This window comes from Suillus clintonianus (assembly GCF_016758775.1).
Source record: "Suillus clintonianus strain FC179 chromosome Unknown DEU56scaffold_116, whole genome shotgun sequence".
NCBI classification, from domain to species: domain Eukaryota; kingdom Fungi; phylum Basidiomycota; class Agaricomycetes; order Boletales; family Suillaceae; genus Suillus; species Suillus clintonianus.
The window spans coordinates 1-20,979 of NW_024539340.1; the positions used below are offsets into that span (position 1 = coordinate 1).

General features: G+C 49.0%; 8 protein-coding genes across 8 annotated transcripts; 5 read left to right on the plus strand and 3 right to left on the minus strand.

Annotated features, from left to right (window-relative positions):
* Positions 1 to 115: 115 nt before the first annotated feature.
* On the plus strand, positions 116 to 1,461 carry DEU56DRAFT_904401 (uncharacterized protein; the record flags this gene model as incomplete). The annotated part of the gene is made up of 4 exons (XM_041356671.1): positions 116 to 269; positions 299 to 581; positions 637 to 1,253; positions 1,292 to 1,461. The coding sequence occupies 4 exons, from the start codon at positions 116 to 118 to the stop codon at positions 1,351 to 1,353; spliced, it is 1,116 nt and encodes a 371-aa protein (XP_041203250.1). The 3' UTR covers positions 1,354 to 1,461.
* A 239-nt stretch (positions 1,462 to 1,700) lies between these two features.
* Positions 1,701 to 4,136, minus strand: DEU56DRAFT_73304 (uncharacterized protein). Its single transcript, XM_041348315.1, has 17 exons — positions 3,859 to 4,136; positions 3,672 to 3,812; positions 3,548 to 3,613; positions 3,462 to 3,491; positions 3,299 to 3,405; positions 3,209 to 3,248; positions 3,079 to 3,151; positions 2,996 to 3,029; positions 2,929 to 2,942; positions 2,871 to 2,875; positions 2,680 to 2,811; positions 2,607 to 2,627; positions 2,515 to 2,555; positions 2,415 to 2,467; positions 2,337 to 2,344; positions 2,223 to 2,284; positions 1,701 to 2,126 (listed from the first exon to the last, which is right to left on the minus strand). The coding sequence occupies exons 2-17, from the start codon at positions 3,749 to 3,751 to the stop codon at positions 1,840 to 1,842; spliced, it is 1,053 nt and encodes a 350-aa protein (XP_041203251.1). The 5' UTR covers positions 3,752 to 3,812; positions 3,859 to 4,136; the 3' UTR covers positions 1,701 to 1,839.
* An 890-nt stretch (positions 4,137 to 5,026) lies between these two features.
* On the plus strand, positions 5,027 to 5,511 carry DEU56DRAFT_73350 (uncharacterized protein). The gene is made up of 3 exons (XM_041348339.1): positions 5,027 to 5,031; positions 5,088 to 5,397; positions 5,447 to 5,511. The coding sequence occupies exons 2-3, from the start codon at positions 5,165 to 5,167 to the stop codon at positions 5,451 to 5,453; spliced, it is 240 nt and encodes a 79-aa protein (XP_041203252.1). The 5' UTR covers positions 5,027 to 5,031; positions 5,088 to 5,164; the 3' UTR covers positions 5,454 to 5,511.
* A 4,034-nt stretch (positions 5,512 to 9,545) lies between these two features.
* DEU56DRAFT_760326 (uncharacterized protein) lies at positions 9,546 to 10,543 on the plus strand (the record flags this gene model as incomplete). Its single annotated transcript, XM_041350421.1, has 4 exons — positions 9,546 to 9,656; positions 9,784 to 9,844; positions 10,082 to 10,402; positions 10,437 to 10,543. 4 exons carry the CDS (start codon positions 9,546 to 9,548, stop codon positions 10,541 to 10,543), a joined length of 600 nt encoding a protein of 199 aa, XP_041203253.1.
* A 2,031-nt stretch (positions 10,544 to 12,574) lies between these two features.
* Positions 12,575 to 13,157, plus strand: DEU56DRAFT_831900 (uncharacterized protein). Its single transcript, XM_041354572.1, has one exon. It carries the CDS (start codon positions 12,803 to 12,805, stop codon positions 13,127 to 13,129), a length of 327 nt encoding a protein of 108 aa, XP_041203254.1. The 5' UTR covers positions 12,575 to 12,802; the 3' UTR covers positions 13,130 to 13,157.
* Positions 13,158 to 13,963: 806 nt separating this feature from the next.
* On the plus strand, positions 13,964 to 15,432 carry DEU56DRAFT_73496 (Alpha/Beta hydrolase protein). The gene is made up of 3 exons (XM_041348413.1): positions 13,964 to 15,001; positions 15,078 to 15,164; positions 15,300 to 15,432. The coding sequence occupies exons 1-2, from the start codon at positions 14,066 to 14,068 to the stop codon at positions 15,141 to 15,143; spliced, it is 1,002 nt and encodes a 333-aa protein (XP_041203255.1). The 5' UTR covers positions 13,964 to 14,065; the 3' UTR covers positions 15,144 to 15,164; positions 15,300 to 15,432.
* Positions 15,433 to 16,666: 1,234 nt separating this feature from the next.
* Positions 16,667 to 20,357, minus strand: DEU56DRAFT_73520 (CHAT domain-containing protein). Its single transcript, XM_041348436.1, has 3 exons — positions 20,108 to 20,357; positions 19,963 to 20,060; positions 16,667 to 19,908 (listed from the first exon to the last, which is right to left on the minus strand). The coding sequence occupies exons 1-3, from the start codon at positions 20,184 to 20,186 to the stop codon at positions 16,945 to 16,947; spliced, it is 3,141 nt and encodes a 1,046-aa protein (XP_041203256.1). The 5' UTR covers positions 20,187 to 20,357; the 3' UTR covers positions 16,667 to 16,944.
* Positions 20,358 to 20,567: 210 nt separating this feature from the next.
* On the minus strand, positions 20,568 to 20,910 carry DEU56DRAFT_831930 (uncharacterized protein). Its single transcript, XM_041354573.1, has one exon. The coding sequence runs from the start codon at positions 20,806 to 20,808 to the stop codon at positions 20,587 to 20,589; it is 222 nt and encodes a 73-aa protein (XP_041203257.1). The 5' UTR covers positions 20,809 to 20,910; the 3' UTR covers positions 20,568 to 20,586.
* Between the last annotated feature and the right edge of the window lie 69 nt (positions 20,911 to 20,979).

The following is a 20,979-nucleotide window of genomic DNA, read 5'->3' on the forward strand; positions in this document are numbered from 1 at the left end:
GGTTGATTGGAAAAGAACTAGGGCTTCAGTACAAGGGTATACTACTTAAGTAGGTATTTAGTATAAAGCCCGTGATAAACAAATCATATGTAAGAAACAACAATCACAAGTCAAAATGGTATACGCGCTTCTCCGCTGTCATAAGCGCTCATCCGCTGTTCAGCTGATTTCGTCATCGTTATTTGTCAGCTTCGCCACAGTGACTGACAACAAGGTGGGTTTCGTCACATTTCTTCGTGGGAACATCAATATTCACCAAAACCTTTCCGGTGCATCAATCGCAAAGCTTTGATATCAGTACTACCCGAACCTCCCACTTTACAAGAGGAGCCTGCTGCTCCTGCACCTGAGCCTGTGGCCGTCGTCTCGGCTCTTCCTACCCAAATTCAAAAGCAGGATGCGCCCACTCGATTCAAATCGCCTGTGTCTCTTTCTTCCCGCCCCGCGGTTCGTGGCAAGTACAAGGGCATCGATCAGGCTGTTGACATGCCTTCGTCGACTGGTTTCATGCCTGGACTCGACAAAGTAGGAATGCAGTTTGGAAGTTTGAGTCTTGGTGGAGATGTTATTGAGCCCACGCTGTGAGTTAAAATCTAAAACTGATATGAAGATAGTCAATTGATATGTTTCGGTTAGCATCGAACCTCCCGCAGCTGAACAGCAGCCATCGCCGCAGCAGGCCATGCAGCCCCTCTCACCTCCTGCGCTTCCCGCACCCGTTCAACAACAAGAACCTCAACAGAGCGTTCCTGCGCCTGTACCGTCTGTTGCTAGCTCTATTGCTACTTCTCCCTCGCAGCCAATGCTCCCTCCTTCAGTGCAGCCTGTTCTACTACCTTCACAGACAACGCAATTTGTACCTCCCCAACCGACAGCACCAATCCCGCAGGTACCTCAACATGCTCTTGCACCTTCAATGTCCCTTCCTACCCTTCCGCCATCGAGTACCAGCTTCACTCAGCAGCCTCCCTCACAAGCGCAGCACCAGCATCAGCACCAGTCGCAACACCAGCCACAGCCGCAGCACCAACCTCAACATCAACCTCAGCATCAACCCCAACATCAACCCCAGCAATTGCTGCAGCTTCAGCCGTATGCTGCACACTTGCACCTCGACAGCCCGCAAACGCAGTCTCAACAGTACAGCCCTGCCCAGCAGGTGCAGGCCCAGTCCGTGGCGTACTACATCCCGAACAGATGGGTCCGACAGGCCGACACGGACGAACAGACGAACGGAACTTTCGAGGAACCATGTTCCCTCGTATTAAACATGCCATCTGTTTTCTTGAAGTCGGGGTGCTCCCTTGCGACGGTGCTGAATTCGATGAGCTGGCGTTTGACCAGGGAACATGACTATACTAGTGTAATTTCTTGTACAGCTTTTTCACTTGCAATTAAATATATGTTCTTTTTTCGCTCTTTTTCAACTTGTAGCCTTTCTGGCGCTTATGTGTCACGCGCTTACTTTTCGTACTTGTGAAGTCCAGGGCCACAAGTGAATAAGTGTACATAAGTCAATTAAAGGTGGGAATAAGATTTAGAATTTTAAGCAAGCGAGCGCCGAGGAATGTGTGAATTTACTGATGTATGCCCTGGTCTGACCTTGCCTCATGCTCCTAAGCTGTGGACGGAGCTCCCCGCTCCAACGTATATGCCGGTGCATCTTTGTTGCCAACAAGGAGGACCTAACTTGCCCATGATTTTTCATGACAAGCTCTATCCATAATCACAGATATTGTACATGGGCCCTATATATACACTAGTATCATTTGTTATACAGTCAGAATCTCCACAGTCAATCCTTCTTTATGATGTTTGTTACGCGCTAGTGCCTCGAATTCATTTCGCTTCCGACGTCCCCCACAAACTCAAACGATCAGATTCGTCCGCAGGTGCATAGTCCACGACCACCGAGCGCTCTACGCGTACACGTATACCGAGTTCCATGTCGTTGGCTTGCCCATTGCGAGGCGATGAGGGCAAGAGCTCTGCGTCTTTGGAGTTTTTGGAGTGGCTCTTGGACTCGAACTGCGAGCGGAGACTGGACAACATTTTTTTCTGCGCACTGAGCGTGGGACGCGCCATAACGACGTTTTCCAAGTGTCGGACGTCTGGTTCTGTCATCTCTTTGAGAGTGCGAGGTGAACGGAGAGGGAGTAACGGAACGAATGAACATGGTGAGGGTCAGCGGAATAGAAGTCAAGCTCTGGAGCGGTGCACACCTCGTACATGGATGAGGATCCGTTGGCTCATGATCCATGTTACAGCATAGCCCATCGATGCCCTAATGATGCCTTCTGAGCAGTCTGATTCTTCTTGTCAAATACGAAACTTACCCTGCCGACTAATGATAGGTGTGAGCCAACATAATCGCGCTGAGTTTACATGGTGTATCCGTGACTTAGCCCACGTACCTGAGTCTGAAAATCGGTCGTATGATAAAGGACGAGGTTCAATACATTCGACGCTGAGGGAACGTTAGGAGGGTGCTCATCAAAAGCAGAGAGTACTTGCCAGACAACACAATGAAATATCCAACGCCATCATAGATCAGGCTAAGTGCGATGAGCGGTGCGCATGGACTCTGCCAGTGGTGAGGAACTTACACCCGTATCAGCCGTTCCACGCTAACATCGATAAATCAGTGACCGTAAACAACAGATGGGAGAAAAGACGCACCTGCTGCTTAGAGGATTATAACGGAGAAGATGCATGGTAGAAATTGTCACCATCACGATGTCATACAACATCGCAGCGAGGTAGAACAACCAGGTTGTTGAAAATATTTCGTCAGTATTTGCTGGGGTGCAACTATGTTTAACGACGATATCAGATGAGCAGCCCAACCTGGTGATAAAGGAATTGCTTACTTTCCCTATAAAAAAACGCTGTTCGGATGAGATCTCGGTACGAGGAACATTGACGTACATCAATAACAACAGCTGTTTCTAAAGGTCAATAAAACCCAAGATTAATAACATAAGCCAGTGCTCACGGGTCCGATCAAATATATCTGTGAACCACTCCACCTAAAACGTGTAAGAGAGGAAATATCATGTCTGTGTGGGAAGAGCACACCGAAACCAAGCAAAGATATAGCAGCAGTAGTGCAATTCCTATCCGCCTATCTCTCCTTGAAACATTCCATGTCCTACACGGTGTTCAAGTCTATGCAGCTCGTAAGCCACGAAAAATTGGCAGAACATACCTGACACCTAGGATGACCTGTGATACCATAGCTTGAACGACTACGGTCTAGTCAATACAGTCCTAGTGGGTGAACGTCAATCGGACAGACCTTTGAAAATAGGCGCAACAAGATAATATCGTTGACACGCTTCTTGAGTGAAGTTGGCGGAAAAGTATCCGTAATTACTGACTACTATAGTCACGATACTAAGATAGCTGCATTAAACGTGAGCAAACAAAAAATCACATAAAGGAATGAGAACAAAACGTACCGTATGAGGATGAATAACGCGCAGGCAAGACTGGTATAAATATCGAGCTTGTCAACAGTGGTGTGTGGATGATCGTGTACACACACCTTATATGAAAAATCGACGATTGGCTTCGGTAAAAGCGCCATTCTGCGGGGAGTGTGAGAATATAACTGAACCCGATCAGTCAGAACAACTCCAGGGTTGCAAGAGGGAAAGAAAAGGGCTTACTCGTATAATGCGATGGAGATGGATGCTACTCGCAAATACTTCTCCGAGGTTGTGCTGTCTAGAACCAAATTTCGTTGCATTTAATATAGATGAAAGTCGCGTTGATTCGGGTACGGTAGCTCTGCGCCAGACAGATTCGTTCTTGATAGATCAGTGAGATGGGGGATGCAAAAGAATTGAAATGTACCAATTTGGCTGCGTCCAAGTTATAACCCGGATGCTTCGTTTTCGACAGAGAAAGGAAGCAAGACTGAGGAATAGAGGAAGCAAGGCATTGCTTTTCTACCAAAACCACACTTTGAAATTGATTAAACATGCCCGAGTAGGCAATAGAAACGAGGCGTGTCTTTCCAGAGTCTAGACTTGTCCGAGGCTCGGTCGAATTCAGAGTCAGTAAGACTTTCGTGCGGGCCAAGGCAAGCCAGCAGGGCATGTTTTAGTTTTTTACGGTCCAAGACTCCAAACCGCTTTGCTGATGTAAGCAGGTACGGGGATTATGAAATTCGCTCATCCAGCAGATTCCAGCTGCGGGCTACCCCAATTCCCGGAGGTCTTGAGAGGCCTTGCGGGGAAGGCTTCTAGCAAAAAGATGATGGCATCCGCTTAGACACAGGTGGTGGGTGAGATGCAGGGATGTGTGAGTTCGAACTTCGCGCAGTGACTAGGCTCTGCAGAGCGGAGATCAATGAACAATATGTAGGTGATCACATACAGGCTAACTCATACACGATGGTATCCGCCTCGACGAGCAGACCGTCGATATCATACTTCTCTGGACTGTTCTCCTACCGCCGCCGCCATCTACATGAAGAATCAAAGTTATCCAGCAATCCTGTCTCATTTAGAGGGACGGGAGGGCACAATAGGAAGGGGCTTCGTGAAAGAAATTCAATATAAGAAATTCAATATGATTGATCCTTCATGAGGGATATTCAGCTCATTAAAAAGCGCACATTTCTGGAGTCACCTCTAGAGAAGGAGGCCAAACTATGAGACACAAGGCAATACAACCGAGTAGCCTACTTGAAGCACACTGGACGCGAAAAGACGAAGTTCTGTGCTGTGTTCAAACCATATAGATTAGCATGTAGAGGTATTGTTTTTGGTGCGGACATGGACAGGAAGACGATGTCTGACAGTAAGTAAAGAGCAGGTTACCCGTGTGAAAGTTTAACTCCGCTCTAGTCGCCGAGCTTGCCGAATTCAAGGGCCCATTCTTCGTCCTCAAAAACTACAACAACCCCCAATAGATATCTCCAACGCGATGCGTTAGTCTGTTGCACCGAGTCGCATTTAAATCACACATGTCGCACCGCTAGCTTCACAAGCTAGCAGCAATGTCACGTTTACAGGAGAGAAGGTTCGTTTGAGGCTAAGGATTCATGGAAGGCGACACTGATAGTCTCCCGTAGGCAGACCACTAGAAGGAAAACACTCGTTGCTTTCATACAGTGGTGAGGTCAATGAGGAACTGAAACCATTCGACCAGTCTCATGCATGTGATACACCTAATTAATCTCCTAAACTTGACTTTTTCCCTCCCACTCGCCGACAAAGTTTCAGCTTTGAATAATACCAGTACAGGTATCACTTATCTCGTCACCTCGACTCCGCCTACCAGACCCTCCATCAGATACAGAACAACTCCACGTGTGGCACGCCCTGCCCATATCATTAGTTTCCCTAGCCAACGCCAGAAGAAAACATCTTCTCGGATCTCAAGGACGTGAGGTATCATCAAATTCGAGCGTTTTGGGAGCTTATCTGATCTGAAGTGCCTGAGGTGACATCAAATTCGGGTTATTGTGGATATCGCCTGCCTTATCAGTGATTGTCATGCGTATTGGCACCAGATACTTATCACAGTGCCAGGCCCATTGGTAGTTTCCGTACCGACGCTATTGCTGGCTTGACAAACAGTCTCGCAAGAGTCGTGTCAAATATGAGTGTGTCGTCTTGAGCAACGGTGAGCATTTGGAAATCTGAAAATAGCAAGCTCCCCAGTAGGTGGAGGCATAGAGTTCTCGTGAGCAGCTCTGGGGAGCAATTTCTTCCTCAGCGCAATGGGCGTACCTTGGCATACACAGAAGTCGGAAATCTATACAGCAAGACCGTCGCTCTTCATGTCCATGGTTTATTAACTGTCGGGGGTGCATTACTGAAGATGTCTCCTGTGCTTCTGAGCAAGGATATTCATCTCTTTTCGCCCACCCACAAGAATGCGCGAATCAAAGACATTGATGGAGGGAGCATGTGAGTATGTTTTACTACATGGACGAGATATGGGCAGAATTTTTGGCTGGCGAGCAATTGTTAATAACTTATGTCTTAATTGTTTTACAATGGTGTTCACGAGACGTCTCCAGGAGTTTCTTTCAGAGGGACAACTGCAGCAATCAGTATAACGCGAATATCTATACACTTAGCTGAAGTCAACGAAGCGACGGCAGGCAAGACATATTGGTATCAACGACAGAGGTAAGGCATCACACTGCAGGGTACGATGAGCGCTGACCTCAAGCTATCCACCAGCTCCAGCCTGACCACTCTCCAAATACTCTTCCTCACTTCTACGAGGCCGCCTATTTGGCGCCCGAATCGCCTAAGACTTCATGCCTTCGTTTTTGTACTCGCACGAGAGCCACGACCATCCGGTGGACTGGCACCCGTACTTAATCTCCCCTACTGAGACCTTATCGAAGGAAGAAAGTCATATTAGGGGGACGAGTGTACTGCCGGTGGTCTTTGTTGCAGAACTAGCCTAGGTGCAGGCCGGCGTCGACAGCGGATCTGGCTTCAGAGTGCGCGGAAACTCAGGAAAATATATCTGAGCTCAATTTCACCATACAAAAGTTGTCACAAATCCTATCTTCTCCATGACCGGATTCGATAAACTCCACAATTTCATGCCATCAGCACTCCATTACGCCCCCCTGCACACATCACGCTCATTATTCCATGCGCTGGGGAAAACAGGCGCATCAGCACTCGGACTCGTGAGACAACGAAAATGACAGGCTTACTCAGGCACTGCGCAGTCGAGCGAGCCTCGAGGCTCAGCGCTCATGAACATTTGAACATCGTCCCGCTGGTGATGTGACATTTAGTTCCGTTCAAGCATGCCGTATACTTGTAGATTTTGTTATTGAGGCAGTAAAACCCGAAATCGTTGCCGTCGTTGAATCCTCTCATGTTTGAGCATCCCACTGCATCAAAAAGCCATAAGTATGTGGTCCAAGTCTGCACGTAGGCCACAAGAGTACTCACCAGTTGTGTGGCAGGGAAAGTTCAAGGGTGTCACCGCCAGATCCTCGGATGCGATGGCTACGCCAGCCATCATAGCGGCAGAGATGATAGTGGTGAGTGAAGTGAATTTCATGGTTGAAACTTGATTGTGTTGTCTGAATCACAAAATAGGATGCTGGCTTTTATACACAGGAAATGTATAGGGGGCAGCCAGACAATCTGGATGTACTTGCATCACGAAACAGATGCCACGCTCCGTGACATAATTGTCTGAATGCCTCAAATAATGTTCCGGACACACTCCGCGAGTCCTTCTGGTACGTTGGTGAACTTCGATCTATGGTGGTGATTTATTCACCCAATTTTCACGTTTCCAGGGATACGCAGACGCACTCACTGACCTGGCAGATGCGTATAACAACTCAATAGGCCTGCCCCTATGCCCGCAGCCCGCATGACCTCACCACGGCGTTGTGGAATACGCAGAACGTGGTTCCTATATCGCGACATATCAACACCTGTACATTGAACAACGTCAATATAATATTCTAAAACAAGACCGGTAGTAGAGAATTACCTTCAGCAGCAGGATTGGGAGAGCGCTTGTCAGCATCTATGTTACCAAACGGGTGAATGCACATAATAAGTGCAGCGCTAAACGATTACATTCGACATCAGGAGAACGCCCAGTAAGCAAACCTAAGCCACGACACAACAGACAAGGTGCGGAGGTAGACGAGAACTGCGGTTCTTGACAGCGACAGCGCGCTTGTTGACTAATGACGACTATGTTGTCGTTGAACCAGGTTTGAGCGCATTCATCAGCCTTGCAAGCTTGGACTTCGAGCCAAAGTTGCATTTTGCTGCAAAGGCAACAGTCGAAGATTTTGAAAGGCACGGAGATTGCTCAAGAGTCAAATTTGACGGTACAAAGGCTCGAGGAGAAAAATTGAACGCAAGCCTGTTCAGATTACGATAGATAGATTCAGAGTCACGCGGTATGATGTTACATAATTGTAGCACAAGCAAATATGAAAAATGTGAAACTTCACACGAGTGACTCGTCGGCGAGTCTAAGCGCTAGAATTGCTTAGCTAGCGCGTTGCAGCCAACCATGTTTCTCCTTCGCTTTCACTATCTATATCATGGTCTCTGCTTGCTCATTTCACGAGACCGTCGGACCAGAACAAAAGGTTTTGGACGATGAAAGAATTCATGCTGGTGCCGCTTCACACTGACTCGGACGATACTACTGCAGTGATATTCCAATATCCAGGTTTCATTTTTGTGGATGCAAAGCAGGTATTTATTTCAGGTTCAATAAACTCCAGAATTTCATGTCATATTATTGACAGAACTCCTTCACGCCCTCTCCACGTATCATGCCCCTCGTTCCATGCGCTGGCGAAAACAGACACATCAGCACTCAGATTCTGTTGAAAGTGAAAGGACAGGCTCACTCAGACACTGGAGTTGACAAAGCCTCCGGGCTCAGCGCTCATCATGTGCATGCGAACGTAGATGAACTGGTGACATGACAGCTATTTTTGCCCGCGCACTTCGTATACCCCACGATTCTGTTATTGACACACCAATACCCGAAATCGTTTCCGTTATTGAAACCTTTGAGGCCCGTCGAGCACCCCACTTTATTGGTGGATAGCCATAAGTAAGTTATCTATTGTCTGCACGTAGGCCGCAAAAGTGCTCACCAGCTCCTCTGCAGGGTAGACCCGCAGGTGTTAGAGTCAGATCCTCAGATGCGGCGACTACTCCAGCCATCGCTGCGACAGAGAGGATTACAGTGGTGAGTGAAGCGAATTTCATGGCTGACTCGGAAAGTTAATTGTGTTGTCTGAATGAAAAACTAGTGCTTTTATACACAGATAGTGCATCGGGGGCATCTGGATGTGCTTGCATCACGAAAGAGATGCCACACTCCGTGACATAATCTTCTTGAAGGCCTCAAATAATGTGCCGGATGCACTCGACGAGTTCTTCTGGTACGTCTTGGTGAACTTCGATCTATGATGATGATTTATTCACCCAACGTCCACATTTTCAGGGATGCGGCAGATGCGCTCACTGACCAGATGCATAAAAAATTAAAAGGTTTGCTCCTATGCCCGCCGCCCGCATGACCTCATCAACTACTGGAGCACACTGGTAGCCAGGCCAACGGTTGGGGGTAAACTGCAGCGGCGAACGTTACATGGATGTTACCAATGTCAGTTGTGGCACCGCAAAGACAACCTGCCATTGCCACGACATCCGAGGCACTTCCCGGGGTGGCCACCAACGCATTGGAAACTGGAACGACCTTGCGACGTGATATCACTGTAAGACGGGTCAGATGCTGGACTCATTTCTTACTCTGGATTGGTTGCACGTCTGTCGAGTGCACAGACGATCAAACTACGCAGTTCTGTTCTTGATTGACATTTTCTTTTGTTTCATCTAACCCTCGGTCTCATGCGCTCCATCGGCGTACTGCCTTTCCTGCTTCTTTCACTACCGATTCCTTTTTGACAAAGTCTTGTTTATTACACTATATAGGCAGGCGTGAGGGGTAGTAGATAAGGGAAGTTCTAGACGTAAAGCCACAAGTGGCGGCTTAACCCGTTCGTGATGACCTGGCTGTATGACTGGTATCTGCTCGTTAGAAACACGTCCCAGTCGTGGCCGCCAATGATGAGCAACATTGAAAAAGACACAAAACAAATGGTGTCGACGACAACGGTAGTGTTCAAGCTAATAAGGAGAAAACAAAAGAAACGTCTACAATCGCGAACAACGTGTAACAGCAGAATATACTGGGCGTGGCTATTTTGACGCGGCACCAACGAACCTTGACGCGTCAATGCAGGCGTTCCTATATGTTCTGCAAGTCAAGTTGGACGGGGTTCATGCACATGTTGCATCACTCAGTGTGGGAGAGCGCCAAAAGAACGACCCAGCACAACCGCCGTTTGTTCCCCTCGATTCGCAGTTTTAGCAGCTTTAGTGGCTGTTCAAACTGTTCTCCACATAGTTTGAATCGCCTGTGAGGGCATACACTCCATCGCCTCTCAAGGCACCGCTGACGGGCCACATAGCGAGGAAGTTGAGGAGGGCACGCGGAGTTTGTTGGATCGGACTGTGAAAGGAATGAAACGGCGTTGGAGCTTGGGTCCGTTTGGGGAGGGATGAACGTGAGCGTGAGGCTGGGCACGGTGAGGATGAAGATGACAGAGTGGGTGCTGAGCAGTTGAAGACAACGCAGAAGAAGAAATCAATCAGGAACAACAAACAGGGGAGAATGAAGAAAACAGCGATGAAGAAAACGGCCATACATCCGTGCTTCGAGAACCCAAGTCATCCTCTCGCCCTGAACTCGAGATGGGTGACCCACATGCCTGCACCTCTATCTCTGACGCGTATTGCGCTTGCGCTCGACCTCGAGCTGGAGAGAACGCCTCTGCCCCAGCTCAAGCGACCCACCTCCCGTGCGCAGCACAAGACTACAGCATCATTTACAAGACACCCTCTCTCGCGCCACTCAAACATATCTTCCCCCTGTCGGCGCCAAGCACGCCAGCGGTGATGAGTATGGGTTCGCTGTTCCTGGCCAGGGTGTGGGGATGTGAGAGGACGTGTTGGCGGGCGTTGGGGAAATGATGGTTACACCACAATGGTACCGTGCGAATGTGCAAGTTGGTGAACTTCGATCTATGGTGAATGTATTCACCCAATTTTCACGTTTCCAGGGATGCGGCAGACACTCACCGACCACATGCATATGAAACTCAATTTGCCTGTCCTATGACTGTAGCCCACATGACCTCGTCACCCACTATAGCATACTCAGGCTAATAGCCAGAGGCCAGTGGTCGTGGGGTTAAATTGTAACGGCGAACGTTTTCGGAGGACGTTGCACGGATGTTTCCGATCTCAATTGTGGAGTACTTGGACGGCACCTCCTTCGATATCACGACTTACGAGTTGTCCGCCTATAACTAAACGTATTCCTACCATTTCAGGTAGGGTGTTTGTGCCTGTTGCAGGCCCTTCTTGGTTGAACTGGGGGGCATAGAATGGTTTCAGTGTCATAATTGAGAATTTTGCACCATCTGGAGCAATTATTTACTAGACGGTGAAGCAAAAATGGATAAAGCGTCGTGAGTAATTTGAGTGACACCTTGCTTCTAGAGTTGACATCAGTACTGGATAAGATTTGATGGTCGCAGCTGCGACCTAAGAGGCCGGACTCGGAAGAGTTTGGCATCTGCCCAAAGTTCAAGTTGATGTGGAATGACGGGAGCCGACAAGAGCCTGCCAACTAAGAAATCAAAGAAAGAAGAGATCAGGTGCATTATACAGGCAGCGCCGTCGGATCTCTTCCTGACCCGTTTTCTGAATCTGCTTCTTGGTCCCTGGAGAGTTTTCTTCCCACAACGTCCGCGATTTTGCTTTGACTGAACTGGTGGTGACAAATTCGGTCAAGTAAGGGCTTCCCGACGAGATGTGCTCAGAGTTGAAACCTTGAAGCTTGAAGGTGCAGACTCGGCGTTGGCATCTCGTTGATGGACAGGTCACAGGTATCATAGATGGAGAGTACGTTCTCGCCGATCTATAATGTGTAGGATCCTTTGTCAGAAGACCAACCGAAAGATCTGCGCGCGGTTCAGATGACGTCTGTCTGGATGACGCGATCACATGACCTGCGTGAGTAAAAGACGGTTGAAGAACCCGACGACTGTCCCCACAAAAAAAATGACCTATGACTTGCCCAAGACCATCTTCCTAGCTCATCTTCCTTCGTCGGTATATGGTCCGTCCGAGGGAGACTAGTCAGAGATTTGTGCTCATCAGGTGCACACCAATTATCATAATCTCTGCAGGTCTGAATCACACGCTGTGAACTTCTTTGTAACGTGCATGCCAGTCTGGGACCCTTGCCATGGCACATTCTTTTGATCTAATTCACTATATTGCGTTCTTTTATTATGCTTCAGATCCACTCCCGAGGCATGGTGTACATGCAGACTGCAGTCGAGGTATCCTCCCATGGTGCCTACCTCTTCCGGCGACTCATCCGCTGAGCTTCATGAACTATCGCTTATGGCTGGAGATGAACATATACTACCAGGCGGTAGCTTTTGCTGCGTACGAGGGATACCATGCGACGGCATTGGTCTAATCTCGAGTTCACTTCGTGGCTAGTAAAACTTTCAGACTACTCTTGGGCTAGTTCCTCTACAAACTTCCTCTTCTTCTTAAACTCCTTTTGAGAGTACTTGTGTCATCCTCCCCGATTTCTGTGATTCCTGCTCGCCCCTGAACTGGTCTAGAAGCACGCAGCGGTGTACTGTGGTATGCAATGTTCAATGCCAAATCTAAGTGGACAACTCGTGAGTCGTGATATCATAATCATCGAGGAGGTTCTGTCCAAGTATTTCTACAACTGACATCAGCAACATCCTGGTAACGTCCTCGGAAAACGTTTGCCGTCACAGTTTACCCCCGCGACCACTTGGCACTGGCCTGGCTATTAGTGTGCTCTAGAAGATGGCGAGGTCATGCCAACGGCGGGCACAGGGGCAGGCCTATTGAGTTTTTGTATACATATGGTCGGTGTGTCTGCCGCATCCCTGAAAATGTGAAAATTGGGTCAATAAATCATCATCATAGATCGAAGTTCGCCAACACGTACCAGGAGGACTCGCAGCAGAGTGCATCCGGAACGTTATTTGAAGCCTTCAAAAAATTATGTCACGGAGTGTGGCATCTGTTTCGTGATGCAAGCACACCCAAATTGCTTGGCTGTCCCCTATACATTACCTGTGTATAAAAGCCAGCGTACTCAGGTTAGTTGTTGATTCAGACCGCAAAATCAAATTTCAGCCATGAAATTCACTTCACTCACCACTATCATCTCTGCCGTGGCAATGACTGGCGTAGCCATCGCATCTGAGGATGTGAACATAACACCCTTGAACTTTCCCTGCACAGGAGTTGGTGAGCACTTTTGCAACCTACATGGAGACCTTGAACCACATGCTTATGGCTATCGATTGATCAAGCGGGGTGCTCAGCTATGGGTGGGTTCAATCACGGAAACGGGTTCGGGTATTACTGTTCCAATAACAAAATCTGGAAGTATACGCCATGCCCGATCGGACAAAGATGTCATGTCACCAGTCCGAGTACGTTCGCATGTTCATGAGTGCTGAGCCTTGAGCCTCAGCCAATTCCATAGTGAGTGAGTCTGTCCTTTTCACCGTCTCTCGAATGTGAGTGCTGATGTGCTTGCTTTCACCAGTGCGTGGAACAATGAGCATGATACGTAGGCTACAGGAGGGCGTAAAGGAGTATGGCATGAAGTTCTGGAGTTTATTGAATCCTTCATGGTGATGAGAATATGATCTGTAATAAAGATTGAAGTCAAATATGATGAAGTTAGACCCGCTGTCGATGGGTTGCATGTCCTGCAAAGACATAGAGTGTAAGGATCATTATGCGTTGTATATCGCCGCTGTGCTGAAGTCTGTTGCATTCATCCATCGAGAGTGTCGGGAAGCATGAAATTTTGAAACATGGGAAGAAAGAGCTGCTCAACTGCTCAAACCAAGCTCAAATTGCTGAGCAGTAACAGAGCAACGGGTCAGTGACTCCGAACTGTGCTTAGAGCTAAGAGGAAAATGACTGCTGCACGACTTCTCACGCTTTCTCAACGTGCGCTGGCGGAGTTTAAGTACGGCTTCAATCGAGTCAACACCGATAAATCGTGCTGGCTTGCCAGCACGCATCTAGTAATGTTCACTGTCGTTCTTGCTTTACCAGTACTGCGGACGCAGTGGGCCATACGGGTACCCGGATAATAACCTCCAATAGCGCTTACAAGGCACAATTTCGAGGCTTTGGACCATTCGAATAGGCAAATGAGCTGGCGGTGGCGCTGCATGGCGCATGATGCATGATGGTTTATATTTCAATTACCATGTCAGGCAGGTGGCCATGGAGCGGTACAATAATCATTGCAGCTGTGACCAGGCTTTCTAGACCCAAGATGTTAGCCAGTGGATAAGAAAGCTGTCGGTGAGCTGGCAGGAAAGCATAAAAACAGCTTCACCAATGTCGCGCCATCGTCTACGGACATTAGCAGCTCTATGGAACAATATCTTCCTCTGCGCGATGGGCGTACCTTGGCATACGCAGAAGACGGGAACATATCCAGCAAGACCGTCGTTCTTCATTTCCATGGTTTATTCACTGTCGGGGGTGCGTTACTGAAGTCTCCTGTGCTTCTGAGCAAGAATATTCATCTCATCATGCCCACCCTGCCTGGGTGGGGCAACACGTCACCTCCTCCTCCGTCGACACCATACAACGACTGCATCGCAAGCGACATGACCACACTGTTGTCCCACCTGTATCCGGATTCCAACGACCGTGGCATCAAATTGTACATCTCAGGGAGCTCGTTCGGCTCGGTGCCTGCGCAGATATTGTACGGTGCACCGTATGATAAGTTCCCATTCGGCCGGTGCATATCAGGCGTGCTGCTGACGGGCGCGTTGACCCCGTTTCGCTACCACAAAGATTACGCCAAGCAGATGACATGGGAGAGCTACTTCATGTTTGGCCCCATCGGGTACTACGTGCCATTCAACCTCGTGTCTCATGTGATGAAATTTATGCTGGCGAGGAAAATGGCGACCATAGAAGGTGCAGGGGCAAGGTTGCGGGAAACATTTTTCAACAGGATGGATCAGGCGGAGCAGGAGATGTTTGCAAGGTGGAGTGAGAAACACGGGACAGTACCGGAGAATGTCGTGCGGAGAATGGGTGAGGGTTGCGTGAAGAGTGTCTCCAAGTCCTGGGAGGGTTTTATGCTCACGCTACCCCTTCTGCACTCGGATTGGGGTTTCCGGCCCGACGCGTTGGACGAGGAACACTCTCGTCCGCGTGTCCTGCTCACGGCGGGCAAGGACGATCACATGACTCCTGTGACCTATGCACACTATCTTGCTGCCAACTACAAGAACGCGCGGATAAAAGACATTGGTGGAGGACATATGAGTATGTTATACAAGAACGACGAGGTATGGGCAGAATTTTTGGCTGACGAGCCATAGATAATAACCTGCACTTTCATTATTTTATAATAATGTTCACGAGCTTCTTGATTGGCTTAGGTCTTCCCCGGCGTTGCCCCGGCGGGCCGATATCCGAAGGTTGGAATGAAAAATAAACGAACAAAGTGGTGTAAGTAGTCTGATCCTTACGGTCTAACTCCAGAGTGCGTGGAAACTGACCAAAACATATTCGACCTCAATGCGACCATACAAACTTGCTACAAATCCCATCTTCTTCATCATGACCGGATTCGATAAACTCTAGAACTTCGTATCATCAGCACTCCTGTACGCCCTCCTGCACGTATCATCCTCATCGTTCTATGCACTGGGAAAGCAAGCATATCAGCACTCGGACTCGGGAGACAACGAAAAGGATAGGCTCACTCAGGCACTGTGCAGTCGAGCGGGCGTCAAGGCTCAGCACTCATGAACATTTGAACTGGGTCCCGCTGGTGATATGACATTTGGTCCCACCCGTGCATGCCGTATACTTGTAGATTTTGTCATTGAGGCAGTAAAACCCGAAATCGTTGCCGTCGTTGAATCCTTTCATGGTCGAGCATCCCACTGCACCGGATAGACATGAGCATATGGTCCAAGGGCACATAGGCTACAAAAGTGCTCACCAGTTGTGTGGCAGGGAAAGTTCAAGGGTGTCACTGCCAGATCCTCGGATGCGATGGCTACGCCAGCCATCACAGCGGCAGAGATGATAGTGGTGAGTGAAGTGAATTTCATGGTTGAAACTTGATTGTGTTGTCCGAATCGTAATCAGGACGCTGGCTTTTATACACAGGAAATGTATAGGGGGCAGTCAAACAATCTGGATGTACTTGCATCACGAAACAGATGCCATGCTCCGTGACATAATTGTCTGAATGCCTCAGATAATGTTCCGGACGCACTCCGCGAGTCCTTCTGGTACGTGTTGGTGAACTTCGATATATGGTGGTGATTTATTCACCCAACTTTGATATTCACAGGGATACGCAGACGCACTCACTGACCAGATGCGTATAACAACTCAACAGGCCTGCCCCTATGCCCGCAGCCCGCATGACCTCACCACAAACTAAAGCATACTATTAGCCAGGCCAGTGGTCGCAGGGGCAAACTGTAACGGCTTTGTGGAATACGCAGAACGTCCTTGACGGTTCCTATATCGCGACTTATCAACACCTGTGCATTGAACAACGTCAATATAATATTCGAAGACAAGACCGGTAGTAGAGAATTACCTTCAGCAGCAGGGTTGGGGATAGCGCTTGTCAACATCTATGTTACAAAACTGGTGAATACACATATTAAGTGCAGCACTAAACGATTGCATTCCACATCAGGAGAACCCCCAGAAAGGAAACCTAACCCACGGCACAACAGACAAGGTACGGATGAGAGATGTGATGAGACGTAGACGAGAACTGCGGTTCTTTCAGCGACAGCGCGCTTGTTGACGACTATGTTGTCGTTGAACCAGGTGTAGTAGATTAGTTGAAACACGGTCAGTAACACACTCTGCGTCACAAGAATCGCATGAGCGAGTACCAAAATAATGTGTAGGGTGGGCAGGCTTGGAATCATGGGAGTGGTGTAGGTAGGAGCGACGATTCGACAGTCTACGAAAGCGTTGAGGTGCCGTCAGAGCATGAATTGATGAGGTAGTAGTAGTACCAGGAGACGACGTTGCACACAATATCATCGAGTAACAAATGACTTTGCTGAAGACTGTAGGCGGAAAACAACAATGCAAAAGCGAATGCGAAAACAAGACAGCACAAGAGTACGTGATGGATGTAACAGGGTAGTTCAGTGATTCCTACAACTTGGGGTACAACGTAGACAAAAAGAATGCAATTTAAAGAACCCGTGAAACCGTACAGGATGAAAGTAAAGTAATACAGCAGGAACTACACACCGATATGAATGAAAACCATCCTCTGCTCGAGCGGTACTTCCGACTTCACGGAGTTGGTAGCACGGTTCAGTGCCCAAGCCGCCTTCGTACAGTCCATGAACTCCCCATCCCCCAACTTCTTGACCATATTCTCATAAAAAGCTTTGACAACGTGATTTGCGACAGCGTCATCGACCTCCCATAGTGTGCCAACGACGCTTTTGAACCCTGAAAACTGGAGTCCCGCTGCGAGATGGATGACTTCGTCGGGCGTCTCCTTATCACCGACGGCGGTATGACATGCTGATAAGAATGCGAATTCAGCATGCGGAATGTCTTTGTCCATGATGTCGAGCAGCGTGAGAGGTGCGTCTTTCATGACGAAATGGGAATCGTAAGGCTGGTCATGGTCCTGCTTGCCGTGACAAGCAAGATGCACCCAGGTGTTCTGTTCCAGGGCTTCAAGGGCGCCTGCTCGTGTGGCCGCGTCGCCAGAAAGAGTGGAACGGTTGGCTGTCACAGGGACGAGCTTACTGACAAGCTCGATCTCACTGTCGACAGCTAAGAGTGCCTTGCCTTCGCCTGCACGCGGTTGACCCTGTCCGATCGCCACAAATGATGGAGGCACACGACGTTTCTTCATCATCTGCCTAGATCTGATCAGCGCCGAAAGTGTTGGCGTGTAAGAACAGATGTAAAGATCCTCCAGGCACGACTCCTTCCCAGAGCGATCTGCCTTCGTTCGAAACGGGTGAGCTGCATGAAGAGGAATGGATGTGAAGGCCGCAGTTGGACACAGCCAGATTCGAGACTGGCGCTTTAATTCGAGGACATGCTCGAGTACATTGACGACGGGTAGCATGATATTGTCCCACACCGCCCGTAAGAGGACAATCAGATCATTGCGTGGCTGCTTTAGGCCCATCTTTGATGCTTGCGGTATTGCCCTAGCGAACCGATCCTTGAGATCCTCGAGATCTTTGAGAGTGATAGATGGCAAGGCAACATTATGGGGCTCTCCTGACGTTGGGACAATGATGGCGCTGCACGAGTATTGGCTGGCAACGAGGATGATGACTGGGCCATTGCGAGCTGCAACTTGCAAGTCTTCGTACGAAGGTGGAAGTAGGAACCGCGAGAAAGCTCGGAGATTACGGATTTCAGCTACAGCAGCATCCCATTGCGCAGTAAGTCTCCTATACTCTGTTGCTGCTTGATCAGCAGCGGCTCTGTCAGTGATGACTGCAGAACCCTGAGCGGCGTTGGAAACGCGCTTGCTCAGGTCCAAAAATTTGCGGGCCAGATGTGGATGTCCCGATTCGAGGTCTTCAACTGGAGTCTTGAGTCGGGAGGCCAATGACCACTGTTGGCCACGGCCCTGCTCCGCAAGTTCGACTGCACGTCGGAGATTGTCACTGCGGATGGCACACGATGCTGCATCTACAGGTAGTGATCTGGCACAGTGGAAGGCAGCGGCAGCTTCGCGGCGCGAGGTGGTTGATGATCGTGTTACCAAATGAGCATCGAGAAGCTCGAAAAATGTTGAGTAAGCCTCCAGTGCGGATCCATCACCATGCTGCTCCGCTTTGATAGTCCAATCATATGCCTGAATAATGCGTTGTGGGAATCCTTGAGTAGGGTGTCGTGACGCGAGTCTGTAGTTCTCCACTGCGAGCGACAAATCAGCAGAGTTGTGCCGCATCTGGTAACGAGACTCATAAGCTTGCTGCAACCAAGCGTAGCTGAAAAATCTGTCTGGGTGGAGTTGTGGCAAAACCACCAACGACTCTTGGCAGAGTCGAATAGCCTCCTCGACATCGACATCCTTTGGAGTTCGCGTGAAACGAGAGCAGAGCGCCGAGCTCAAATTGTAAAGATTTCTATGGCGCACTGGATTATCAAGCTGCGTTAACCGAAGAGATTCGCGATACAGATCAATGGCCTCGTTGAGATCCTCGATGACATGCAATTTGTCATATCTCTCTTTGAGCGCGACGGCAATGTTGTGAAGCGTGGTGTCACGACGTGGATGCCCAGGTGGGTGCAACGTCAGTGCCTCGCGATAGAGGCTGACAGCTCGATTGATGTCATCAACGTCACTGTGTTTGTTGAAACGGGTGTAGAGGGCGACCCCTAGGTTGTCCAATGAGAAATCACGCATTCTGTGCCCAACAGGCCTCATGCGCAGCGCTTCTTCGTGCATGGAGATGACCTCGTCGAGGTCGTGAGATTTGCCTTGGTGTTCAAAGCGGGATTGGAGTGAGGAGGCCAAGTTATTCAGGTAGGTACCACGGTAAGAATGCCCTTCGGGGCACAGAGAAACGGCTTCACGACCAAGTTGTATGCACTCATCTATATCATCAATGCCGCCCTGTTGTGTGAATCGTGTTGAGAGTGCGTGTGCAAGCTTGTCGAGGGCTTTGGGACGGTAGTTGTGGGCCAGAGGGCAGAGCTCGAGCACGACTCGTCGAAGGTGGATGCCTTCGTTAGATGCATCGATCGGAAGATTGTTGCATTCGCCAATCATACAATTCACTGCACTGTCTACGCCGATGCTACGAAGGTAGGTGCCCTCTGGACAGAGGGGCAGTAGCTTGCAGCACAGCTGCAGGGATTCGTGAATGAACACGGCGGTGCGCTCCTTGCTGTGGCGCCAGTTCAATGCTGTAATGAGATTATAGAGAGATAATGTGTGGTTGGGATGGACCTGCGGACGCAATGCCAGGGCATCGCGGAAGAGGGAAGTGGTGGTATCAATGTCTTGCAGATCGTCTTGAATGTAGCCTTGAAGGCGGGCACACGCGAGGTTGGTGAGAGCTGCAGCGTGGTCAGGATGGTCGACTGAACAGCGGCCCAGAACCGACTGAAAATGCTGTAAAGCATCGTTCAGGTGAGAGACTGCCTTGGTGGTCATGTATTCGGCATATCGTGCGTGGCCCGCATCTGTCTCTCGAGCAATCTCGAAGTCTACGAGGGACTACAGTTGACATTCCGTCAGCAAAAGCTAACCGCAGAGGCCAGTGCCACCCACGTAAAATAGTGCGCCATCCTGATTATCGCAAGCGTGTACAACAATGGCCTTCAGCGTGAGCAAAGGATTGACACCGCCAACGGGTGGGAAGGACAATTCTACGGGATGTGAGCAGATATGCATGAATGAGAAGTATATTACTCACCGAATGGCTCATCTCCATGATCGAGTAACTCATCCCACGATGTTTGAAGTTTTCCGATGATTTCACCATTGCCCAGCATTCGATCAAGCTCAAAGGACGCTCTGATCTCCACTGATAATGAAGGTGATGCATGTGTTCTATAAAGCGAGGATGAGTACTCGAATCGTGTCCGAAAGTTTTGAGGGACTTTACAGGGTCACGGAATCTCCCCATGCTACAGATTTATCGGATGACAAGACTCTGACGGCTGATTTCCAGCATCTCCTCGAATCGACATTGATAGATATGTAAATACCAGCGGATATGCGCTTGGAAGGGACTCGAAGATTTTTTGCGCCGATGACTGTAGATAGAGCGAGAGCATCACAAAAGAGATTCCAAGGTGATACGGAGTGACCTACTTTCAAGTCTAATAGATTGGCTTTCTGCGCTACCGGGCATGATGGAACGATGAAGCAAACCGACGATGGAGGCTGGGCTTAGTGGTGGGTGGAATGAGCGGTAGGAGAAGACGGGGGTAGGGATATGTGTAAATGGAGTTTGAGAGGGAGAGAAGAGGTTGAGGGTATAGGTGATGGCCATTGGCCACATATGTATTTCCATGTTGTTGTTGTCAACTTTGAGGGCCATTCGGCGCGATAGACGTGTATGATTAGACTAGACAGGCTCATCAGCGAAAGTGGCACGGTCGTCAGGGTCATCTATGAGGTGAGTGGGAACTGGCGATCATCTTCATTGCGACTCGGACTTTCACTGCACAACGAGGTTGATGACATGGGCAGTGAAAACACAAAACGGTGAAAACAATGGACACAGAGAAAGCTGAATATTTGATTATGTATGAGTACAATCGAGCTGATAGTACTAGTGCC